This window comes from Rhincodon typus, chromosome 10, assembly GCF_021869965.1.
Source record: "Rhincodon typus isolate 14 chromosome 10, sRhiTyp1.1, whole genome shotgun sequence".
In the NCBI taxonomy this organism is placed as follows: domain Eukaryota; kingdom Metazoa; phylum Chordata; class Chondrichthyes; order Orectolobiformes; family Rhincodontidae; genus Rhincodon; species Rhincodon typus.
This window is the reverse complement of record NC_063341.1, coordinates 26,488,966-26,513,406: the sequence shown is the minus strand read 5'-3', so window position 1 is coordinate 26,513,406 and position 24,441 is coordinate 26,488,966. Positions and strand designations below refer to the sequence as shown.

The following is a 24,441-nucleotide window of genomic DNA, read 5'->3' as shown; positions in this document are numbered from 1 at the left end:
TCCCGCTTCAGGGCAGTGGGTTACAAACATCCCCACCCTCTAGGTGTAAAAAAATCCACCTGCCGTCCAATCCATCTGCACGTGTACAGGTTACCATGACCAAGATGTCGAAATGGTAATGAATGGAACAGAATCGTGACAAAGTTGACTCTGAAATTGCATCTTGCTCATTTTCGGTTTGACCTGGAACAGCAGCAACGTGAAGTCTGGGATTTGTAACGCTGCAGGCCAGACTGAAGGGAAATCGGATTCAGACAAACAGTATGTCACGCAACAAGCGGAATTCTAAACCCGAGGAGGTAGAGGTGCGAGGTTGTGGAATAGGGAGGGGGAGTATAGACAGTTATGTTTTGAACCTTTTTATAGGGGCAAAAAATAAAGCCCTCAGATCCCAGCAGCAACAACATAATCACTACAATTCGCACGCCTGCGCCGGTATAAGCTGGGGCTGGTATAAGCTCTCCAGAGACAAATAGCGGGTGGTGAAACTCAGCAGGCGAACGGGGACAACAAACAAAGAAATAAAAGGGGAAAGCGCTGCCTCCTAATCAATGGGTGACGCAGTAAGTGTGAGCAGCGAGGCAGCCAGAGCTGGCAAACAGTGGGAGCGGCGCCTCCAGACACTGCAGACACCAGCCAGACAGACAGGCAGTGAGCATGGCCGAGCCTACTAAAACCCACGTTATCCTGCTGGCCTGCGGGAGCTTCAACCCCATCACTAAAGGACACATTCAAATGTTTGGTAAGTAACCCACCCATCACTAACCGGTGCTGGTGTTTCGTCTTATGACGAGAATGTCTTTGCACGTCGCTCCCAATGAATCACTTAATCCATTCACTGAAAACAGAAACCTGCGTCTGACCAAAATCCTCTTGAAATGAGGAGGACAATAGAAAGGGAATGTGGGAAGAGTTTGCCCCTGGTGGAGCCGGCTGCTTTCCCTTTGTTCGCTGTCCAAGGCATGTGGTGCTGAAAGACACAGCCGGGAAGCCCTGGCTGCGCTCCTAGCCCAGTCCAGCGAGCTAACTGCAACATCACAACATTTCCGAAGGATGCTGAAACGTTCCTGTTTATCTTGTTTCCAAATGACCCTGACACTGCTCACGCCCTGGTGGAAGACTGTCTCGGTTTTGGCGGTGAACAGCAGTACCATGCACGTGTCTCTTTCCTGCAGGATACCTGTGTTTTGTTTTATAACCCTTACCACCACACTTGCCATCTCAAACGATTTATTTATGTAAATTTACCGGATTATCTAGAAGCAGAGGAAGGCTGGATTCCTTTGCCCCACATTTTTTGTGTCGATTGGTTGTATGTATTGTGGGAAAAGTCCATCCTCCTAGGTCCAACTGCACTTTGGGTTTAATTAGATGATTTGGCAAGGAGTCGCAGCGGCCGATGGCCTGAGTGCTGTGAAATGGATTTAAGGAGAAAGAAACACCCATTAAATGGGGGAGTTGTTGCGAGGAGTCCTTTTGAAACTATTGGTACCCGGGAGTTGGAGGTGGTATACAACCTAAAAACTTGATTGTGTTTTTTTTTTGCCCAAACACAGGTTTTTGATGCGCTCTTTTATTAAAAATAGACAGTGAATGTTTCAGCGCGCACAGAATCAATAAGGACTTGTAGCGTTCTTAGTTTTTAATAACCAGGAGCCGGTGCGAGTTTTGTTGTGTTAAAGGTAGGATGGAAGATTGTGGCCATTTGTTTTTAAGGGTACTAGATTGCTGCAGTTGGATGACGAGCTGTGTTAGCGGTTTCTCAAACTGAAGGAGGTGCTGAGGGGATGGATAGTCAGTGTGAGGGCAGGAATAGGGGAGCTGCCTGATGGCAGGTATTTGGAAATATTGACGGATGGAGTGGCGGGTGCCGAGGACAGCACAGGCAATCGCAGTGGTTCGCAGGCACTTTGGGAGAAGTGGAAATTTCCAGTGAACTGCCGAGTTGGCAGGCTGTAACCTCATGGTTTAATTGTACACACAGAGAAACTCAGTCACTCTGATATTGCTGAGCTGCAATACTGACTGCTTCCTCTTTTTGTTCAAGCATGGAATATGTAAATCTTATTCATGCACAGGCATTAATCGCTCGTATTCTAACCGTTTGTATCTGCCTCCTTCTTTGAGCAAGACATGTCCCTAATGCCTTACTTGCCGGTGTTGTTCCATGTCTGTTAATATACTTTCAATGCAGCATCAGTGATCAAAAGCAGAATGACTGTCCAGGATGACCTTTAGTGTTTAATAGGCATTGCACAAAAAAGACAGCCTTTAGGAGAGACCCTGATAAAATGGCTGCTTGATATTATCCATAGAGTCACAGTAAAGCAATGGACAGTAATTAATAACGTGTCAACAAGATAATTAAGTATCCGGGCCTCCTATAGGTGAATGTCTCCAGTTAAGATGATGTTTGTACATTTTTAGTAGATTTAGAATCGAAGTTTTTTTTTCTTATTATTCTATGAAAGCTTATAATTTGAATTTTGAGAGCATGTCTGAGTCTGCAATATACCTGATAGGCAATCCCAATACTGTGCAAGACTACAGAAAAAATGTAAGCAATAAGATTAAGGAAGAGAGAGAATTACTGGTAATGAAAGACCATCTGGGTTGCAGAGAGATGCACAGTTAATATTTGTGTGTACATACATACTGATGCATTTTGTGTACATGCACTGAGGCAGAATGGATTTGTTATTACATTCCAGGCAGGTTGTTTACAGACCAGACAGGCTTGTGTGAAATATTTCAGACCCAGTTTATTTGGTTTAATTTTTGAAATGATCTGTGATGAGGATACAGATAATAGAGCATTATTAAAGGTCTGTATAAAAGGACCTGAGGTTGGAGCCATAAGATTTAAGATTTTTTAAATAAATTTTATCTGGCTTATTTGTTTTGCTGTTGTGTATGTTAACATTTCTGTGTAGTTTAAAGTTAAAGCCTTTTCAATGAAAATGTGCTGATGCAAATCTGCCAGGATGAAAGTGTCCTTGTTACTAATTGGTATATGTTTAGATGATTACAACATTTGTCAGAGAACACAAATGAAACCTGCCATTGGGTTAGTTCAAAAATGGAACAAATAGGTCTGAGGAACTCTTGCATTATAGTTGAAATGTATTATTATGACTGATACACACATTTTAATCACAGGACAAAATGTCTTTATTGTAATTCCATAGTAATAAAAGTACATTTCATGGCAGAGCCTTGGTTAACATGTTTTTGTCTGAATACAATACAATTGATGACTTATATTGTAGAATTTAGTTGAAAAAAGAAAAATAAAACACCTTTGAAAGGAGAACTTAATTTCTTGTTTTACTTAATTTGTTTCATAAGGGAATATAAGAGTCATTAAATTAATTAAAATGACATGAATGTTTATGATGATAATTTGAGAGCTTAGAACAAACAATTAAAGCAGGTAGCGCTTAGAAGAAAACCAATACTTCATTCTTTGGAAACTAAAAGAGAACGGTGTTAAGGAGATATAATTGATGTTTTAATGGACAAGAGAGCAGAAGTGATCTGAGCTGGCTTGTGTTTATAAATAATTTAAAAATAATACTTTGCAACTGGAACAATTTAAAGAATATATGCTGCAGTGCCATTTTAGGTAGTACAAAATGGAAATGAAGAAAACATGCTTTCCACTGTTTGAATCAAATGTAATGAAGGAAAAAAGGAAAGTTAGATGTGAAATATTATTGCATGAACTAAAAAAAAATAGCAGCAGCGTGTTTATGATTATATACCAATGGGCATGGGTTCTTTGCATTCTGAATTATTCACGTGACTAAAAAATGCCCAATTCTCTTTGATATTTTATGTTTGCCCTTCAAACCCTTCATTTGAATAAATCTCTGTCCACAAAACTGACTATGACCTGGCTCCCAAATTTGTGCTCTGGGGTCTTGGTAATGTGGTCAAACAACCAGGCACAGCAAGGTGGTTTCTCTGCTCTGTTAACTTGATATTTTGGAGCAGTATTTTAACATCTATCCTTATTGAGAACAGCTCTTTAGTTTTACATTTTGAATGGATTTTTGTTGGATAAGAATGTCACATTAAAATTGAAAATCTTCTTTGATTGCTAGATCTTTAATATGATGTGCTTCAATGATGGCTAAATGAGTTCAAACTTAAATTTGTATTCAAAGAAGAATTATACTTACCTGAATGTGGCATTTCCTCGACTCCCAATTGCTTCCATAAAATCCCACTGATTTTTGCCTGTGCATGGATTTTATGTTTAGGTATAGTCCAGTGAGTTGGGTAGATAGTTGAATAGTACTTGCCATCAGCAAGGATACAGCTTCAAGTGCAGTTTCAGATGCAGCATCTGGATTGTACCCAGGAAGGCATTTAGTGGCTAGCTATGTTTCTAATCATTCTTAGTCACCATCCTCTGAATATATTTGTGTTTTATTATCTTTTTCCCAAGGAATTTTCAAGGTTGATAATATGCAATGGTTTATAATCCAGGATTTATTCTCAAATCTACATTGGACAGTTAAAATGAAGTACAATTTGATCACTGAAATTAATCTCCAAAGGATTGCTTTTGGTTGGTAACAGATGCAAATGCCTACAAAGTGGGGAATGAAAATAACAGCTTATTTTCAAAACAATGAGGAAAAGGATGAAATAAAAGGAGAGGGGAGGATAACAGATATAAATATTGCCAAACTTAATTTGAGAAATATTAGTTAAGTGATTTGTTTTTATTGTTCTGATCTTTCTTGGGTTTAATGTTATATGACTGTGAGGGTAATTTGGAATTCGAAACAGGTTTCTCATTAATTAGTACAGATTATCAACAAGGTGCTTATGTGTTGCCAGGTTTGTATGAAGGTCTTCAGTGAATATGACGGATACGTTCTATAACCTGGAACATACAGCCAAGTTAAACTTGGTTCAGATACAGATCATAGCCAAAATGCATTGTTGATCAAACCTCCCTGAATTTTTCCTCTGCAGTTTCATCTGTCTGATATAGGATGTATGTGACAAATGGTAATAAAATATTAATACTTGGCTGTCTGCTTGTGCACTGTTACTAGCAGTATGTCGATCTCCTTGTCTTTAGTGATGTAGTAAGCTTAGTTTCAGTCATCCTAATTATTGACATAGATTAAATCAATTCTGTGTGCTCTGGTTTTTGTAACATTGGAGTGATAGATGATGGTGATAATGATATTGAGCTTTGTGGAAGCCAGCAAAAGACCCTGAATTGTTAAGGATAGGTCCTAAGACAGGAAATAAATGTGACACTTGGAAAAGTAATTAAGCAGCCACCAGTAGCTACAGTTTTCTAATTTTACAAGCATACTGATTGATGATTTACTGCTAAATGTGTGAATTTCATTTGTTAGACCTGACTTTAAATACAGATACTTCTAAAAGATGACTTGATTTCTACATCAGTGCCCTTAAAAGTTGAATTCCAAACTGTCTATAATGTTCTAGTGCTAGTGGTAACTTCAGTATTGTCTTATGTGATTTCTTGATCAAATAATTAGATTAGGATACAGTGAAAAACAATTATTGCGTCAGCAGACATGTGCCAAATGTTTTTCTCTACTTTGGCATTATAGAATGGCTTTCATATTTATTTGCAAGTTTAAAAAAACAGTCTTTCCAATGGGCTTGACAACACTCTCTTATTTTCTTTTCCCGTGATCTTGCAATAAATCACACTGATCAGCAGTTTAAGATCAAAAAAATAGTTTTGGCAAAGTCCAACAAACAAGGCAAATTTTACCACTTAAAGGAAGTAACAATTTGACATAGGTCCAACTAATGTTTACTAGCTAGGTAATTTCTTCAAATTCACAGAGCTCGAAAGAAGGATGACACACACAATCCAGCTTTAATTCACTGTAGAGAGTGTGTGAAATAGACAGTGAAGGAGATGGTGCAGATGACTAGTTTTTAATTTGCTAAATATAATTAAGGCGAGATAGATGGAATTTCAGAGAATGGACAATTGAGAAGAATTAGTTTGAAACTGCAGTATCCTTGGGTACTGTACACTGGTTACTTTCCATCAATGAATAAGAAAAGAATCAAATTACAAAAATAAGTTATTTAACAGCATTTACTTTGAATGGAGAAGTAATAAATTGCAGTAATTGAACGCTTGAATTGTGATTCAGCATTCAATATATTGACTAAAATAGTCAGTGCCATTTGAATATTGGTGCATAGTCCATAGCTTGACTGTCTCCTTGTATCAGAATGATCATATTAGTAGAAGTTTAAATTGGAAACAAATGAATTAAAATTTCATGCCATTTATATATTGTTAAGAATTCTTATGCATATTTTTGGGCTGTGTGATGAACTGGAAGATATTTAGATATTGAACTATTTGGACACTTTTTGGATTAAAAATGTTTTTACCAAGGATTTGAAGGCATCCTGTGTGGTAAGTAAGATCACCAGTTCAATGTGAGCTGTGATTACAGGTAGCCAAGTGACTTTGAAAAACAGCCAAGCAAATTGTTTAGGGAGATAAGACGTGGAGTTTATTGCCCTGAATTGTTGGAATACCTGCCTTCGGAAGAGACACTGGGGCTCTGTGCTGATATTTTCCTAGCAACACTTAATGAGCTTGAAGGTCTAAGAAGAAGGAAAAGTCCTCCAGAGCAACAGTATGGTTGCAAGTTTAATCTCTTCCCTTCACGTAGTTGAGGTACATGGGAACCTGATAACGTTTCCACACTTCATGTGTTGATTACTTTGTAAAGCCTAAAAAGCTGAACTGTAACCACTTTCTAAAGATTTGGATCCAGCTTGAGTTACATCAAAACTGAAGCTTTGTTTGGAAGCTCTATCATTGATTTACAGCTGTCAGCAATTCATTTTCACCAAGCAGAGACCCAGTGGTCTGTGAGAATTCATAGGAACAGAGGAACACAGAAACAGAATTAGGGCATTCAGTGCATTAAGCCTGCTTGACCATTTAATATTATCATGGCTAGTTGAACATTTCAATGTCTTTTACCCACACTATCCCCATAACCTTTTGCACATTGATAAATATAAACATTTTACCTAGCTATTCCATTCAGGTTTCAATGTGATCACTTCTCATTCTTTGAAACTCAAAAGAATACAGCCCCAGGTTGCCTTATCTCTCGTTTATAGGGCAGTCCTGCCATTGTGGGGACAAATGTGAGTGACCTCATTGCATTCCCTCTGCGGCAATAATGTCTTTCATGAGATAAGGGGACCAAAACTGCATGCAACAGTCCAGGTACAATCTAACCAAGCTTCTATACAATGAAGCAAGGCTTCACTATTTCTCTACTTAAGTCCTCTTGCAATAATGACCAATGTTCCATTCACCTTCATTGCATCTAACACCTGCATGTTAGCCTTCAGTGACTTATTGACAAGTCACTTTGCATGTCTACACTTTCCAACCTCTCACCATTTAAGAAATACTCTTACACATCTATTTTTCCTACAAATGGATAACCTCACATTTTTCCATACTATATTCCATCCACCATTATCTTGTTCAAATTGGCAAGTGGGTCCAAATCACCTGAAAAAAATTTATATCTTCCTCACAGCACACGTTCCTGCTTAGCTTTGTGTCATCTGCAAAAGTGAAAATATTACATTTGATCCCCACCTCCAAATCATTGGAACAGCTGTGGTGCCAAGTACAGATCCTTGCTGTCCCCTACTAGACAAATCTGCCGATGCCAGAATGACCCATTTATTAATACTCTCTGCTTTCTGTCTATTAGCCAGTCCTTAATCCATGTCAGTACATTACCTCCTTTCCTATGTGCTTTAGGTTTGTTAACCAACCTCCTGTGGTGGATTGTATCACAATCCTTCAGAAAATCCAGATATGCTTATCCACTCTCATGTACCAATTGTGTTCATAACTTCCTCAAAAAACTCTCAACAAATTTGTCAAACATGATTTTCTATTCAAAACTCCATGCTGGCAATGGCCAGTCAAATCATTTTTATCCAAATGTCAATTTATCATGACCTCGCTGATGGTGTCAAGCATTTTCTGTACCATTGATATCAGGCTGACAGGTCTGACCTTCCCTGTATTTTTCCCTTACTCCTTTCTTATATAGTGGGTGTCATTTGCAGGCTTCAAAACTGCAGGAAGCATTCCAGAATCAATGGAATATGAGAAGATGATTACCAAAAAATCAACTATTTCTCTAGCCACCACCTTCAACACTTTGGAATGTAGACTATCAAGACCCAGGGACTTACCAACTTTCAGCGTCATTAATCGTTCCAGTATTCCAATATTCTTACTGATAGTATTTTCCTTCAACTCCTCATTATCCCTAGTTACTTGGATTTCCACTTCTGAGAAATTCCTATATCTTCCTCAGTGAAAATAGACACAAAGTAATCATTTAGCTTTCCTGCCATTTCTCTATTTCCCATTGCAAATTTTCCTAACTCTTTCTTTTTTATTCACTTGTGGGATGTGGACGTTGCTGCATTTACTGCTTACCTTAGTTGCCATTGACGAGGTGCTGATGAGCTTCCTTCTTGAACCGCTACAGCCTATGTGGTGTAGATAGATCAACAATGCCATTAGGGAGGGAAATCCAGTATTTTGACCCAATGACAGTGAAGGAACGGCGATATATTTCCAAGTAGGATGCTGAGTGGCTTGGAGGGGAGCTTGCAGGTAGTGGTGTTCTAGTTGTGTTTCTAGGTGGTGAAGATTGCAAGAATATGTTGTCGAAGGAGTCCTAGTGAGTTACTGCAGTGCATCTTGTAGGTAGTACACACTGCTGTGACTGGACATCAATCTTAGAAGAAGTGAATGCTTGTGGATGTGATGCCAATCAAGTGGGCTGCTGTGTCCTAGATAGTGTCAAGCTTCTGCTTTTAATGGACCCATATTTTTCTTATTGTGCTGTAGAAACCTTTACAGTCCATTGTATGTTTTTGCTAGCCTTTGTTTTTCAAATTATTGGCCAATAAAAGTATTTTTCTTTCAAAATGTCATCTGTCCAGAGCCTTTGTTGTCCTTTGTGTTATGTGAATGTGTTTGGTTTTGGATTAACAGGTGATGTAGTTCTAATTCCAGTTAAAAGCATGGATGTTAATCAGTTTTTTTCACCTGTTTTTAAGAGTGAGGCTTGCTTTATAAGAAGCAAAGTATTTTGACTTCATGAAGGAAACCTGGTGAACTTCTTTTATTTTGGATAGCAATAGAAAAGGAAAACAGCTGTTCATTTTTAGTGATTGAATCAAAACATTTATACAAATGGTGCAACTCGTGGAATAGTGGGTCTTGACTGTCCATGCATTCCTCCCATCATAGTTGCAACAATATTTTCTTGAAAATGGCTAACTTTAAAAGTATTCATTTGATGTGCTTTCACAATGCATGCATAAAACAGGCGAAATAACTTTGGAGTAACTAAACTAAAAATATCAACTCATGAATTTCAGAAAAGGCAGGAGAAATAATTGATATGACACATACTTTGTTACTTTTTATTATGTTTAGTGCATTTATCAACTTAATTTTTGAGGTTGTCTGTCACGCAAGTAGTCCAGTTAAGTTGAACCAATCCACCAAATATCAAAATCTCTGAATTTTTAGGGAATTTACTTTCTGGATTAAAGAAAAATGCAGAGAAATTGGACACCAACAAAACTGAAACTTTAAATACCTTGCATTAAATGATTTCTTATTTTTGATGTTGACCTTCCCTACCATTCTGCTTTCTTTCTTCATTTCCAGTTTGTTGATTGTTCTAAATTAGAGAACACCTGGAGTTTTTCTTCTTTATTTGGAGTCAGTTGTTGTGATGGAATGGTTTAAGACCCTGCTATCTGGTTATCGTATGGGCTATGACTGGTGCATATTATTTGAGATAAAGAAAAACACTGAGAACAGAGAGAAGTTTATTTGAGTCTGAAAGAGAAGGGTAGATTTATGTATAGTGTGGGATTTACTCTGAATTTCCACAATTTAATTGATGATTCAGTTCAGCTATCAATTTTTTGGAACGCCGAGATTCTAACAGTTGGCACTAAAACATTTAAAAAAAGGATCCTGCCTTGCATGGTGTTCCAAAAATATTTTTGTATTATTCTTTAGTTATGTGAAATTGTAGCCAGGCCAATACACAGTGATTTTGAAACAAAATATTGCTTCTGGCAGAATTTTATTTATTGTTAGTTAGAGTCTAAATGTTTTGCAATACAAAACACTGCCTGAGAAATAGCTACCAGCTCATGGGAAAGTGATATGTCTCTGTTTAATTATTGCCTGTAACCAAAACCTATTCAAGTCGCCCTGCCATATTTGGTCAGTGAAATAACAATTGGGACGTTTGCCATGAAGAAGAAATTTAAGCCCTTTCCATAGATGCATTAACTATTAGTAGACTTTGTTTCTGACTTAAGTAAGTAAAATTACAGTTCAGGAAACTGCTCATGCTCCATTGACTAGAGTGAATGCCATAATTATTAGCCTCTTGTAAAATAACTCCATTTTCTACAAAGAAGCAGGTCCAGATTTAAGAGAAGTGAGGAGTATAACTGGGCATTAGGATGGCTGGTTCACTCATTTCAACTGTATTTCTACATCCTTTTGATAACGCAGAGGTCCGTGTAACATGGTGTCCAAGTGTTTTCAAAGTGTTCAGCTTATCATTTTGTGTGGTCTGTCTAATGTTTTTATTACTTTATATTTGGAAATTAATTAGAGAACAATTATCATCTGAACAGCATTGTGCAAATTAAACACATTAAATTTGCTTCCATGTGAAATTCAAGTGGTAAATTTGGTTCATAATTTTGGCATGAGATGTATGATCTGTTGTTGTATTTTCAATGTCGTTTAACCGTTTATAGTGCGCAACCTGCACTCTGTTTACTCGGGTTATCACTAAGGCTACATAGCATAGACAGTAGATTCACTCAATTGTAGTTTCTATTTCAGAGAATTATAAGAATGTATCTCACTCCTGAAACATCAGCATGTAATCGAAGCTGATGTTCATCGGCACTTTTGGTCAGATAGTATGGAGTTGTCCTTTCTGTCCTGGCCAATATTTTTTCCTAAAATCGATTTAATGTAACTAGTAATTTCTCATTGCTGTTTGTATGTGCAAACTAACTGCCAGATTTCCTATTACCTAACAGTGACACAAAAAGTATACTGTAGTGTGTAAAATGCTGTGGAGAGCCCTGAAATAGAGAAATGTGTGCTATAAATGCAAGTCATTTCTCTGTTTTGATCCTCTGTTCACTCTGACTGCAATTTATGCATCTGGGCTTACAGAGAGTGCTGTCTAAATGTGTGGGAATCATGAATTTGTAACAATTTCAATAGTTTGGAAAGCTTCTTTACTATTTTGTGTTTTCAGCCTTGATGATGTCAATCTCTGGCAATCCAGCAATGATTGTGAAAATGCTGATATACTCCACCGAGAGCATTAGCAGCACCAGAAAAATAAAATATGTGATCTTGAGTCCATTTGAAATCCAGTGAAAACGTTTTATCATGTATCCTGAGAGAACAGCTGAAGTGATTTCCTTTCTCTGTTTATTTGCCAGTCTTTTAATCTTTTCTGAGACTTCATTGCAGTACTGAGATAGTGCTACAATGTTGGAGTTGCATTCTTTAGGATGAGGTATTAAATTAAGACTGATTCGCTGGCTGATGAATGTAAAAGATCTGTGGGACCAGTGTGTAGATAATTCTCCCAGGGTCATGGCCAAATGTGTCTCAAAACAAAAATACAACAAAACGAACAGATTGTGTAACCAGTCGTTTCATGTTCTGCTTGTGAAACTTTGATGTGCACAAATGGTCAGCCATGTTTGCTAGTATAATAATGATGACTAATTAAAAAACATTTGATTTGATGGTTAACTGCTTTGGAATATCCCAAGGATATTATAAAGTGATATAAAAATGTAAGGTACTTCTTCATAATTAGTACATGTAATTAAATTTATTACTACTATTAGCTACAATTTCTTTACCCTAGCCTTCATGGGGCTGTTTAGATTATTCAGTTTCTTTTCAAGTTTCCCTCAGTCCACATCTCAATGTTATTCACAGAACTGATATTTCTTTCTCCTCTTTTGCATTTACCTTCAATTTCTCCTTCAATTGTTACCAGGACAAGTCTGTTAAGTTCCTGTTTCCAGAATCCATACTTGGCTATTTTTTTTCCTCTAACTGTACTTGGCTGTCTTACTCCTGAACCTTGATTTCACCCACTTATTTGTCTTTATGTCCATTCATTTATTATGAGCATCCTCCACGTTACTCCTGTTTATAAAATTGTTATCCTGTTCACGTCCTCTTCCTTTAGAGCTGATGATCACATCTGTAGAGTGCAATACTCCACTCTTGTGATTGTACTTGGCATTTTTTCAGCTCCATACTGATGCTTTTGGCCCTGCAGTCCCACATCATGCCTTTTGCATTGTATACCTAAGTTGGATTTCATTCTTGGATGTAACTTTGGTGTTTTCTTTGAACCACCAACATGGAAAAACTGCAGCAATTTCTGTTTCTATTTAGAATGTTGTGCTACTTGTTTATGTTAGCCCTGAAAGTTTATGAGAAGTTGTTATCAAAGTGGGTAGTCAATGTAAACATTTAGGGGAGATGAATATTGGGTAGAAAATGGAATTAGAATATTGCTCTTATCTCTGAAATCTGATCCATTCTAATGCAGCAAGGCCTTCTTGTTGTGATTGCTGCTTAGCCTTAGTTGCATGTCACTTTCCAGTTTTCAACACAGGAGCAAACGCTCAATTATTTGCCACTTATTAGATAGCAACGACACAAGAAAGGCAGCATTGGAAAATTGTTCACGTTGTCAGAGCAGAAGTCTAGTTTGAGAGAGGCCACCAACAAATTAAACTGCTCAGTGTTATATTAGTATTAAATTAATTACAAACTATTTCATTACAATATATACTACATCTGAATTTCTTAATGAAAATGGGTATTAATCCGCAATGGCAATAGGTAGAATTATGTACACATTTTCAATAAACATACTGAAAACTAACAATTCTTTAATTTCTGATCAGAAATGGAATTTTGAATATTCTGTGTTATAGTCTTAAGCCTTCTTCAGTTACTTTTCAAAGTCATGGTAATTATTATAGATTAACAGTGATAGGATGGAAAAACTTAGAATGTGTCATCCATTACAAACATACATCACGTTAAAACAACTGTTCATTCATCTGTTCATTTCCCCAAACTTAGATCAAGCTATTGTGGATCCCTAATGTGATCTGGGGACAGTATCCTCACACTCAGTTGTGTTAAAATGACTTGGTAAAATTGCACAAATTTAGTACATAGTCCTTAAAATAGCATTTGTTGTTAACACATGAAATTCAGGCCTGACTTTTCGCCAGGTCAAATACAGTCTCGAGCTTAATGAAATGGGACTGAGGTCTCAGCCCACAAATACTGTTTCCCAACAGGGCACCTACCATTTCATGAAGTGAAAATGGAGACGAGTTGCACTTTGGACAAGCACAGTCTATAGGGGCAGCTGCACACATAAAACTGTTATAAAAGAAAGAACTGCAGATGCTAGAGTCTGAAACAAAAACAGAAAGTGCTGGCAAAACTCAGCAGGTTGGTAGCACCTGAACCAGTTGGATGAAGGGTTACCAGACCTTTAAAACAAAAATTAACTGCTTTCTCTTCACACGTGCTGCCAGACCCGCTGAGTTTCTCTGGCAATTTCTGATTTTGTTTTACAGCTGCCTTTGGGCAGATCTAATTTTTGAAAGTAAGGAATGGTAAATATAACTTGTGCACTTTAAATTATCAGGAGAAGATCTAAAACTACCAAATTTGGAGAAGTAGGATACCCTTTTGAATTGGTTCAGTGCCCTTTAAAAATAGTAGTGAATGTGCATTAAAAGTGGATAAACTAATTGCTAAGGGAACTCTCAAGCTATCGAAGCATTTAAAGCTCTAGGCCTCTAAATTGTTGGGAAAAAATGTCAATACTTGCTATTTCAGTCTAATGATATAATCCTGTGTGCTATCCCTACAGGATTTGTGGATATGACTGACTCTAGTCCCACATAAAACCATGCATTTCTATTAACAGCTCTAACTGCTTAAAAAGTCACTGATGTGAAGCTGTGAATAGAAATGCTTGGTTTTACGTGGGTCTAAGTAATTGAAGGGAGTTAAATATAGTGAATGGGTTTTATTTTAAATCAATGAGAATGTTTGTTTGTTTTTAAATGCTGAGTTCATAATAGATACTTAAGAACTTTATTTCATTTTACGTCAGCACTGGTACTGAGGTCTGCCCACAGTGGACACTGGGTGAATTATAATGGAGGGTGTAAGCGTAAGGGGTAGGGTAGCATGGGTTGGCAAGTTGGTGCTAAATTGGTATAGGGTCTTTAAAAGGCCATGAAGGTGGGTTGTGGGGGGTATAAGTTGGCATGTAGAGAATGAAAGGCATGGGTCAGTGGGGAGAAAGTTGGCATTGAGAATGTGAAATGCTACAGGGTGAGTAGGGAGCATGAGGCAGCATGATGTAGCATGGATAGGCCATGGGGAATGTGTTGGGGATTGAAAGGGGTGAGATCAGTAGGAATATTCTTTATTTGATAGCTTTTTTGATAGCTACAACAAAATCCTGAAATACACAGACCCAATCCTACCCGCAGCCCACTGCGAGCTACATTGGCTACCAGTACACTCTTTCCAGTGACAAGAGGTCTGATTCTAATAAACATTTTCTCCCAAGCTGTGATTATATCAATGATGTAAACTGTAGGAATTTATATATAAACACATATATAATTTTTAATGTTATTTGTGAGTTTGGCTTTGTTTTTTTTGAGCTAAAGTTGGTGGGGTTTCCATGTGTCTGAAGTTAATAATTGACTTGTAAGTATTTCTGTAGTCAACCTGATTTAATTTAAAAACATTTGTTGAGACTGGCTTTAGAATTAATATGCGCTGTGCACCCCTAATGGACTTTTAATTATTTTAGACTGTTTTGTAACCAAGCATGGGAAATAATGGGGACTTGAGGTTTGTTAGAGAGATTTGGACTTTCTTTAAGCTTAAAAGAAATGCCCATAGCTGAGAGAGAGAATTTTGGCCTCAGTTTTGACTTTGAATGGGGCTATATATATGTGTTAGTCCTAGGCTGGAAGTTTTGGGATAAAATCTTGAAGAGGTTACTTAAAGCTGAGTGAACAATTATACAGGAAGAAGCTATCTGCAGTTCCAGTTTAAAAGGTGAAGTCACAAGTGACTTAAACTTACCGTGGTGTTAGATAACAGAGCTGCTGGTGTTAGCATCTTGAGTGTGTTTTTGAATACAGTGCCAGAGTGTGTTTTGGGTGCTATACAAAAGCTGTTTTGCTCCTTTTAAACTTATAAAGGAGTGTTTTGGTTTAATGGGATTATGTTTTTCCTCTGTGTTTAAAAACTTTGATCTTGTATTAAAAATAGACTGTTTGGATTATTCTATTTCATCTTTATTTCATTTTAACAAACCTCTGTTTTGTTGTTAAAGCAATATCTGCAGCATTGGGTGCTTAGGTTTCAGTTTTGTTAGAACAAAAACAAATCAAAATGTGATCTATCAATCCAGGTTCCTCTCTGGGATCTGACTTGTTTGGCAGTAAATCATCTGGGATCACAACACTGTGCTCTGCACACCACCCGCAGGAGCAAAAGTTCAGATTTCATTCTTTTGGTGTTCTTCATTCTGGGACTTAAACAAAAGTCACAGGATGTGGGTATTTCTGGCTAGGGCAGATTTCATTGTTCACCCCTAATTGCCCAGGAGGGAGTTAAGAGTCAACCAAATTGCTGCAAGTGTGGATTCACATGTGGGTCAGACGAGGTGAGGATGGCAGATTTCTTTCCCTCAAGAACATTTGGTGAGCCATGGTCATCTGGAATTAAAAATCTGCTGATGTTTTTATTGCTGTGGCAGGATTTGAACCTGGGTCCCCCAGACATTAGCTGGCCTTCTGGATTAATAGTCTCGCCATAAAACCACAATGCAATTGCTTCCGCTTGACTGCATTATTACAAAGCTTGGCTCAGTATAGATATCTATTTTGAAAAAAAATCTGCAAAGGTATACCCAGACATTGAATTCATGCCAAGGATTTGCAACTAGCTCAAGTCCTCCTGTAGTTTTTGTGATCTCATTTTCCCCAACCCTGAGACTAATGAAATTAATCAGGTCTTTGCCACTAATTTTAGGATAATAGAAAAAAAATTGGGATTGTGCTTGGTGACTGGAAGGTAGGCAACTTGACAGCAGTATTTTTGTCAAAAACTAGTAATGACCCAAATAACTACTTACTAGTAAGCTTAATGTCATCAGGAACATAATTGGAAAACATCTGTTGTGGTAAGTGGAAGTTGTCGTGGATATGCGGGAAAAAGATTTTTGTGAATACACTTTTCTGGAATTCTTTGGAAAATTGTGTTCCTTGTTAACACTGGAAATGCTGTGGAGTTACATTTGTACTGAAGACAAGGACTTTTGTTACTGTGTCACGTGAATATACAGATAGAAAGTCATGCTCGAAGAGGCAGGTTCTAAAAAAGACTGAAAATTGTCTGAACCAGAGAAAGCGAAATGTAGTTAAGGTTGGAACAGAACTAACATTGCAAGGGGTGATTGGTTGGTGCCATTTGAAATATGCTAATTCTATTGCTGTTTCGTATACATAAAAATTAGTTTTCTAGGGACAGAAGCAATAATGTCTGAATTTGCATTTGACACCAAGTTGGAATCACAGATACTAGGAAGTGATTTAATCATGTGCAAAAGGGCCCGAATGGCTGTGAAGATAGTTTGACCTGTGGGCAAATGCAAGGTCACATGATGTGGCCAGGGAGCGAAGTAGGGAGAATATAAACTCATGGTTCTCTTCTGGGGACACAACTAAGCAATCTAGGAATTCACCCAAAGTATCATAGAAATAAACAACGAACAAAAACAGAAGTTGCTGGAAAAGCTCAGCAGGTCTGGCAGCATCTGAGGAGAAAAAAAAATCAGAGTTAATGTTTCTGGTCCGGTGTCCCTTCTTCAGAACAGTTCTGAGGAAGGGTCACTGCACCCGAAACATTAACTCTGACTTTTTCTCCTTGGATGCTGCCAGACTTGCTGGGCTTTTCCAGCAACTTCTGTTTTTGTTCCTGATTTACAGCATCTGTAGTTCCTTTGGTTTTTATCATAGAAATAAAGTTAGGTTCCCTCAGAGGGTGACTAAGAATCAAAAACCAGTATTAAGGTAAGTAAATTGGATCTTGGGATACATAGTTGGAGGGTTGGAGCACAGATACCAGGAGATATCTCAAATCTACATGACACTGATGTGAACATGCCTGGAGTACTGACTCAGTTTGAATGCTTTATTTCTAAGGATATTCACATTTTGAAAGCTGTGCAGAAAATTGCAATCAAACTGAATTGAAGAGCCAGTGATTGTTTATTCTGCAGAACAGAAAGTTCAATTCAAGATGCTTACAGGAAAAGAAACTGAAACTCCATTTCAGTTCTTCAGGCACTGTTGATTTTCCCTTCTCCTCTCTCTAACACTAACACAAACTAACCTTCATGGCAAAGAAATGCCACCAAAACCATAGAAATGAACAAAGCAACTTTGTTAAGCATCTAGTTATTAATAGCAAATGTTTGCATTTTGGAAGGGATGAAACTTTCTTGTTGCTTTTTTTTTGTGCCATCAAGGTTGTTACACTAATTATACAGCCATGCCTTAGTTGTGGAATTCTTTTGGTTAAATTTTCCATCTCTTGAATACTGTTTCTTCCTTCAGGACACTGCTTAACACCTTTCTCTATGATCAACCTGTCAGTCATTTGACGTATTATCCACTATGCAGCTCAGTGTCACATTCTACTGAAAATCCGACCATGGCAACAGGTGGAATTTGAATTCAATGAATAAATCTGGAAGTAATAACTGATATCAGTAATGACGCCCATGAAACTGTTTTCAGTTGCTGTTAAAAACCCATTTGGCTCACTAATGTCTATAAGTTTCTGTAAAAGAATAAAATCTGCTATTCTTACTTGGTCAAGCTTACATATGACTCCAGATCCGTAGCAACTGGTTGACTCTTAAATACCCTCTGCAATGGCCTAGCAAGCCACTCAGTTGAATCAAGCTTAACAGGAACATCAATAAGGAATAAAACAGATTGGACAACCAATGATGGACTTAGGTGCCAGAAATGACAATTGACAAAAATCAGTGCAGGTTCTTTTTTTGTTTTACTGACCCCTACTGCGGTATCCCTCTGTTATGTATGGACATTAAATGAGGATAGAATTGGGATGACACCCCATAAATTGAAGTGCTTTTTAGCTTGTGACCTCCAGGCCAGAACCACAGCTCACAGCTGGGAGGAGAGGATTTTAGGGATGAATTAAAATGTGCTTCAACTGGAAGTACCCAGGTGTGATTCCTGTGCTGTGCTCAGGCGGGTGGTGTTCTGGCTAAGTGGTGCCTCCAGGTGCAGTGGGTGGATGTACAGTTCATCTCAAACCCCTTTGGACAGAAGGAGGGAAGAAAACATTAGCTGATGTTTCTGGCTGTTCTCTGTTATGCAATGACCCTGTTGGAAAGTCGGCTTATGCAGATGTGGAGTGAGGAAAGGACAGGGTTTAGTTGTGATATGTTGAGCTTGATTCAACTGAGTGGCTTGCTAGGCCATTGCAGAGGGTATTTAAGAGTCAACCAGTTGTTATGGGTCTGGAGTCATATGTAAGCTTGACCAAGTAAGAATAGCAGATTTTATTCTTTTACAGAAACTTATAGACATTAGTGAGCCAAATGGGTTTTTAACAGCAACTGAAAACAGTTTCATGGGCGTCATTACTGATATCCGTTATTACTTCCAGATTTATTCATTGAATTCAAATTCCACCTGTTGCCATGGTCGGATTTTCAGTAGAATGTGACATTTAAATAGCTTACTCACATTCAACAACTGCCGTCTCAAATGAAGATTCACTAGTACGGCAGCAAGTGTTGATTTTAAAAACAGGATGTGTGTCATTCTTTGGAAATCCTATTGCCTGTCGGAGGAACAGAAGAGTGAGCATTCACCATTCCAATTATTAAAATCAAATTTAAGTTGCAGGCATTTATTTACGTTAATAAATCCCGGACACCAAATCTGCTAAAGTATTTGAAAACCATTTTCTGTTGCTGAATAAAATAGGCATTTTCCTCCTTTAATAAATCCATTATCAGTATAAACAGGGGCACTACAAAATGCTGGGATTATATTGCTCTGAGACATATTACCAGTTTCTCTAAAGGAATATCAACACCAAAAACAGATATATTCCTCATTGAATTTACTACAAACAAAATCATTTTAGTTATGACACATGACTTGAAGAAAATAAAATAAAAGCAATAGGGAAGGAACAAGTAAATAGAATTAGAGTTGATATTCCAATACAGAACTATTACTGGCAGGATCAGCGAAATAATTCCCTTAAGTGTTGGTACTGAAAATAAACAGACCATGCACTTTCCATTCATTTTAATGCTGAGGAATAAATGATGAGTGAATGAATGATTTGAAAGAGAGTTTATGGAATGAGTGGTTGCTTTGTCATTACTTTGTGACTGTATTAATTAAATACACCAGCCGCATTGTTACAACCACATTTTCATTTTAATCTGCAACTTTAGGCTGTTGAAAGTTTGAACAATGCTTACAAAAAGTGTACAATTACATGAACCAGGACCTCACGCAATCCTTTAAACAGGGAGGGTACAGAGTAAGGAAATAACTTTTTTGGTATGTTGTTATTAGAATTTTTCTGCAGACTATAAAACATTTTCATTGTTCTTGTAATATTACGTGACTTTTTCGAGTATGTTTTGTTGTGTATATATAGATTGGACTATCTGGTAGTCAGTGTCCTCCAAGATTAATTAGTTGAGCTAAGCATTTTTGAGGTAATATTTTTATGGCACTAACTAAATACAATGATTATTGTCGGTGAGCAATTCCAATAAAAGCAGTGAAATAATAGTTCATAGACTCATAGAATCCGTACAGTGAGGAAGCAGGCCATTTGGCCCATCGAGTCCACACTGCTCCTCTGAAGAGCATCCCACCCAAACCCACCCCTGTAACCCTGCATATCCCATGGCTAATCCACCTAGCCTGCACATCCCTGGACACTGTGGGTAATTTAACATGGCCAATCCATGTAACCTGCACATCTTGTGGGAGGAAACTGGAGCACCATTGAGATCCAAACTTTGCATTTTCAGGGGTACCATCTCGAGAAATAAGGGGAGAACAGGAGCAGTTGGTTCCTCTAGTTTTTTGTGTATTTGTTCTTGGAATGTGGAAAATTCTTGGAAAAGAGTACATTTAACATTCATCTCATGAAAGCCCTGAGAACACATTTTATATTAATTATCTCAGACTGGAATCTGGTGTAAGCCATACTAGGAAGGCACCCTTCTCTGAAACCATTAGTGAACCGGTTGAGTATTTGTAACCATCATGGCCCCTGGTTATGTTGTCTCATACCAACTCACATCCCTCTGCCCAGCTAGGGGATTGTGTCTGATTCTGGGCAGGGCACATAAGGAATAATGCAAAGTCTTTAGAGAAATTTACCAGAGTGGTTCTAGAAATTGGGTTATTAAATTATCATGGATAGTCTGGAGGTGCTGGAGTTATTCTCCTGACAACAAAGAAGGATAAGAGGATCAAAAATAGAGATTGGTGGAGAAACTCAGCAGGTCTGACAACATCTGTGGATAGAAAGCAGAGTTAACATTTTGGGTCCAGGGACCCATCCTCCGAACTGATTGTGGCTCAGAAAAGGTTGGTATATATGCTGAAGATGGGTTGGGATGAGCAGAGATGGATGCCCAGAGAGAGAGAGAGAGAACAGCAGTTGAGCAGATAGAGGACTGGGTAAAGGTCAGCCTGGGAGAATCAATAGCTGCTAACAGTGCCCATTAGTGGCTTACAGTGGGTTGTGGTAGCAGCCCATCCCTTCTAACCTTCTTCTGCTTTCTGATGCTGAATGTTCTTTAATCACAAAGGTCGTGGTTTTATCCCTCTGCACTTCCACCTCAATGAATTTCGGGCACAACATGTGTTGAATTCTTCCTCCATCACCTTTGCCTTCGTGCCCATCCCATTGGACAAAAGTCCTCTCCCCATCCCACAGACCCCTTCAGCCACCTCCAACACTCTCTCCCTTCACCTGGACCCCTCCCTCTGGCCTTTTACCGGCACTCAACCTGTTCATTGAGAACTATAGATGTGACATTGTTCATCTCAATTTTACTGACCTCCTCACCAATTCCAACCTATTTCCCTCTGAACTGAATGCACTCTATGCTCTCAGATCCAACCCTGACTTTGTAATCAAGACTGATGACAAGCGTGGTGCTGTTGTTGTCTGACATACTGACCTCTGGATTGCAGAGGCTGAGCGCCAACCTGCTCCTTCTATAGATACCTCCTCCTATCTCTCCCTGGACCATGACTCCTATCTCACTTTATCTGCTGATCTCCCACTCCCCACTGCCTCCCAGCTCATAGGCCCCAGCCCCACACAGCCCGCTTCTACCTCCTTTCCAAAATCCACAAACAGGACTGCTCGGGCAGACCCATTGTTACTGCCTGCTCCTGCCCTACAAAACTCATCTCTTCCTACCTCGATTCAATTTCTTTTCTTCCCCTTGTCCAGTCCCTTCCCACTTACATCTGCCATACCTCTGACACTTTATGTCAGTTTCAGAATTTCCAATTTGTGGGCTCCAGCTGCCTCCTCTTTACCATGGCCGTGCAATCCCTTTACACTTCTATTTCTCCCATCAAGATGGTCTCAGGGCTCTCTGCTTCTCCCATGAAATTCGGCCTGAACTGTCCCCACCCTCCTCTGCCTGGCCAAGCTTATCCTACCTTGAACAACTTCTCCTATAACTCTTCTCACTTTCTTCACGTCAAAGGGATGGTCATGGTACCCACATGGGCCCTAGTTATACCTGTTTCTATGGGAGCTATATGGAACATTCCTTGTTCCAGTCCTATTCTGGCCCTCATACACAATTCTTTCTCTGGTACAACAATGATTTTGTCAGTGCTGTTTCACTCTCTCTAGCTCAGAATCCATTTTCCTTCCAATTTCCAATGCACTCTCACATCACCTGGTCCATCTCTGATTCCTTCCTTTCCTTTCTCAACATCTGTTTCCATTTCTGAGGATAGACTGGCCACCAATATCCATTATCAACCCACCAACTCCCACAGTTAGCTTGACTGTACGTCCTCACACCCTGCTTCCCTGCACCTCACTACCACTTCCCTCCTTTTTAGACACTTCCGAAAGTCATTTTCTTTGTCATCTGACCTAACATATGTCCTTGGGATGTTTCATTATGTTAAATGTGCTAGAGAAATATAAATTATTGTGTTCTTATTTGTGCAATGTGTTTGGATGGTGTGGCTGTCATGGTTGAATAGCTGGCAGTGTATAAGCTGTGAGTTGTGAAGCTTACGGCAGAATGAGGTGTATGAGGCTGAGGTGGATCATGTGAATGTGATTGACAGAGAGCGTTGTTAGGGGAGGGAGGGTATTCCTTTTTTGAAGTCACTGAATATTTTGTGTAGCCGGCTTCTTGAAGCTATCCTCCTGGCATTGATGTCAATGCCATCTGCAACCAGTGCCTTGTGAGCATGAGCCTGGTCCTTTGTGGACATCACCCCCACTTTTCACCTCCTCTGTAAAGCCGGTGCAGCATTGAGGTCTTCTGTTTGCTATTTTTCACCTCCTTCACTGTTTCCTAGCAGAGATTTACTGCCCAGATGACAAAACTACTCCAGCCACAGTGCATTTTTCCTTCAAACAGGGCAGGCTGCTTTAAAGCTATCAGGTTAGCTCTAACCCGTGCTCACCTGTCACAGGGATGTCCCACTACTTGGTTATCCAGCCAGCCTACAGTCTATGAATGTGCAGTGCTTTGCTGGCATTGCAGTCAATGGCATTACCAGCCCCTGTGTCTGTTTTCAGGAGCTATTGTATTCCACTTTGTTATTTAATCACTGAGGTCTGTCATCAACAAGGTGATGTTTATTGGCCCTCCTTTTTATTTGTTGTGTTTTATATACCAACAGCCCTTTTGGTACAAAGGGCAGTTGATAGATTTTAACACACTTCCTGGCATTATAATGTGTTCATTCGTGATTGCTTTTAGTACATGTGCGAGTTGAAAGGCAAATCTCTGGAGCCCATTTACTTAATTGCTCCAGAATGTATAATAAACCTAAATGGAAAATCCTGTTCAGCAAGGTATGTTTGTAATTTGAGTTTAAATTTTAAAAAAAAGTTTTCTCCTTCCTTGGAGAAAAATATAACCCAATTACATTTTAATTTAGATCAGATATGATATGATAAACTATTGGTGCTTTTTAAATAAAAGCCATCTTCATTGAGGGAAAGCTCCTGGATGCTTGCAGCAATATCTATTTGACCTGATCAAAATAAATATACAGGACGTTTTGCTTCTTTGAGTAGAGTCAAAGGAAATTTAACTGAATTGTTATTAGCTGCATCAGTTTATGTTTCTACAGCACCGCTAACATAATAAAACGCCCAAAGCACTTCATAGGAGCATTATAAATTAAAATATGATACCGGCCATACAGGGAGATATTAGGGTGGATGATATAAAATCTGGTTAAATAGGAATGTTTTAAACTGTTTTAAAGGAGGAAAGTAAGATGGAGAAGCTGCAATATCTGGAAAGAAAATTCCAAAGCTTGGGGCCCAGGCAGTTGACAAAAACTACCAATAATGGAATGAGTAAAATCAGGGATGCTCAGGAGGCCAGAATGCAAGGACTGAAAGTTTAAGGTGATTACAGAGATGCAGAGGGGTAAGGCCATGGAGGAGTTTATAAATGAGTGTGGGAGTGTTAAAGTTGAGGCATTGCTTTAGCTTGTAGTAATGCGGGTCACTTTAATAAAGAGTTTACATTAACCTTGTAAATAAGAATATGCTGCAACATCTGTGGGAACTGATGAAGTCACATTGGTGCAGTCCAGATTTTGCCTGGTCAATGGGATTTTGGTTTTAGTCCCCATTTCAGTGAAATATGAAAAGAAGTTATGACATTTCAGCCTACTTGAGTCGTTATCTACTTCTCATTGGGTTTCAATAAAGCTGTTGGTTTTAATTCAGCACTTCTATTCTCTACATGAAAATTGAGAGAAGTTTTGTTTATCAAATTAAATCTCATTGATCAGGAAAGGTAGTGTAGGAGCTATTTTATATAGTGGTGTTCAGAGCTTCATAGATTTTACAGAAATTAAAAGTGTCAGAAGCTGGAAATCAACGTGGGCTAAACTGTCCTG

The 24,441-nt window shown here is 38.5% G+C and overlaps 1 protein-coding gene across 2 annotated transcripts in view; it reads left to right on the top strand.

The window, feature by feature from the left end:
• The first annotated feature begins 591 nt into the window (after positions 1 to 591).
• The window catches only part of nmnat2 (nicotinamide nucleotide adenylyltransferase 2), a 215,306-nt gene continuing 191,456 nt past the window's right edge, over positions 592 to 24,441 (top strand). For both annotated transcript variants that reach the window (XM_020510411.2, XM_048602410.1), the window contains exon 1: positions 592 to 742. In XM_020510411.2, coding sequence (XP_020366000.1) covers positions 658 to 742 — 85 coding nt within the window. In that variant the 5' untranslated portion in view covers positions 592 to 657. The remainder of the gene's footprint in view (positions 743 to 24,441) is intronic.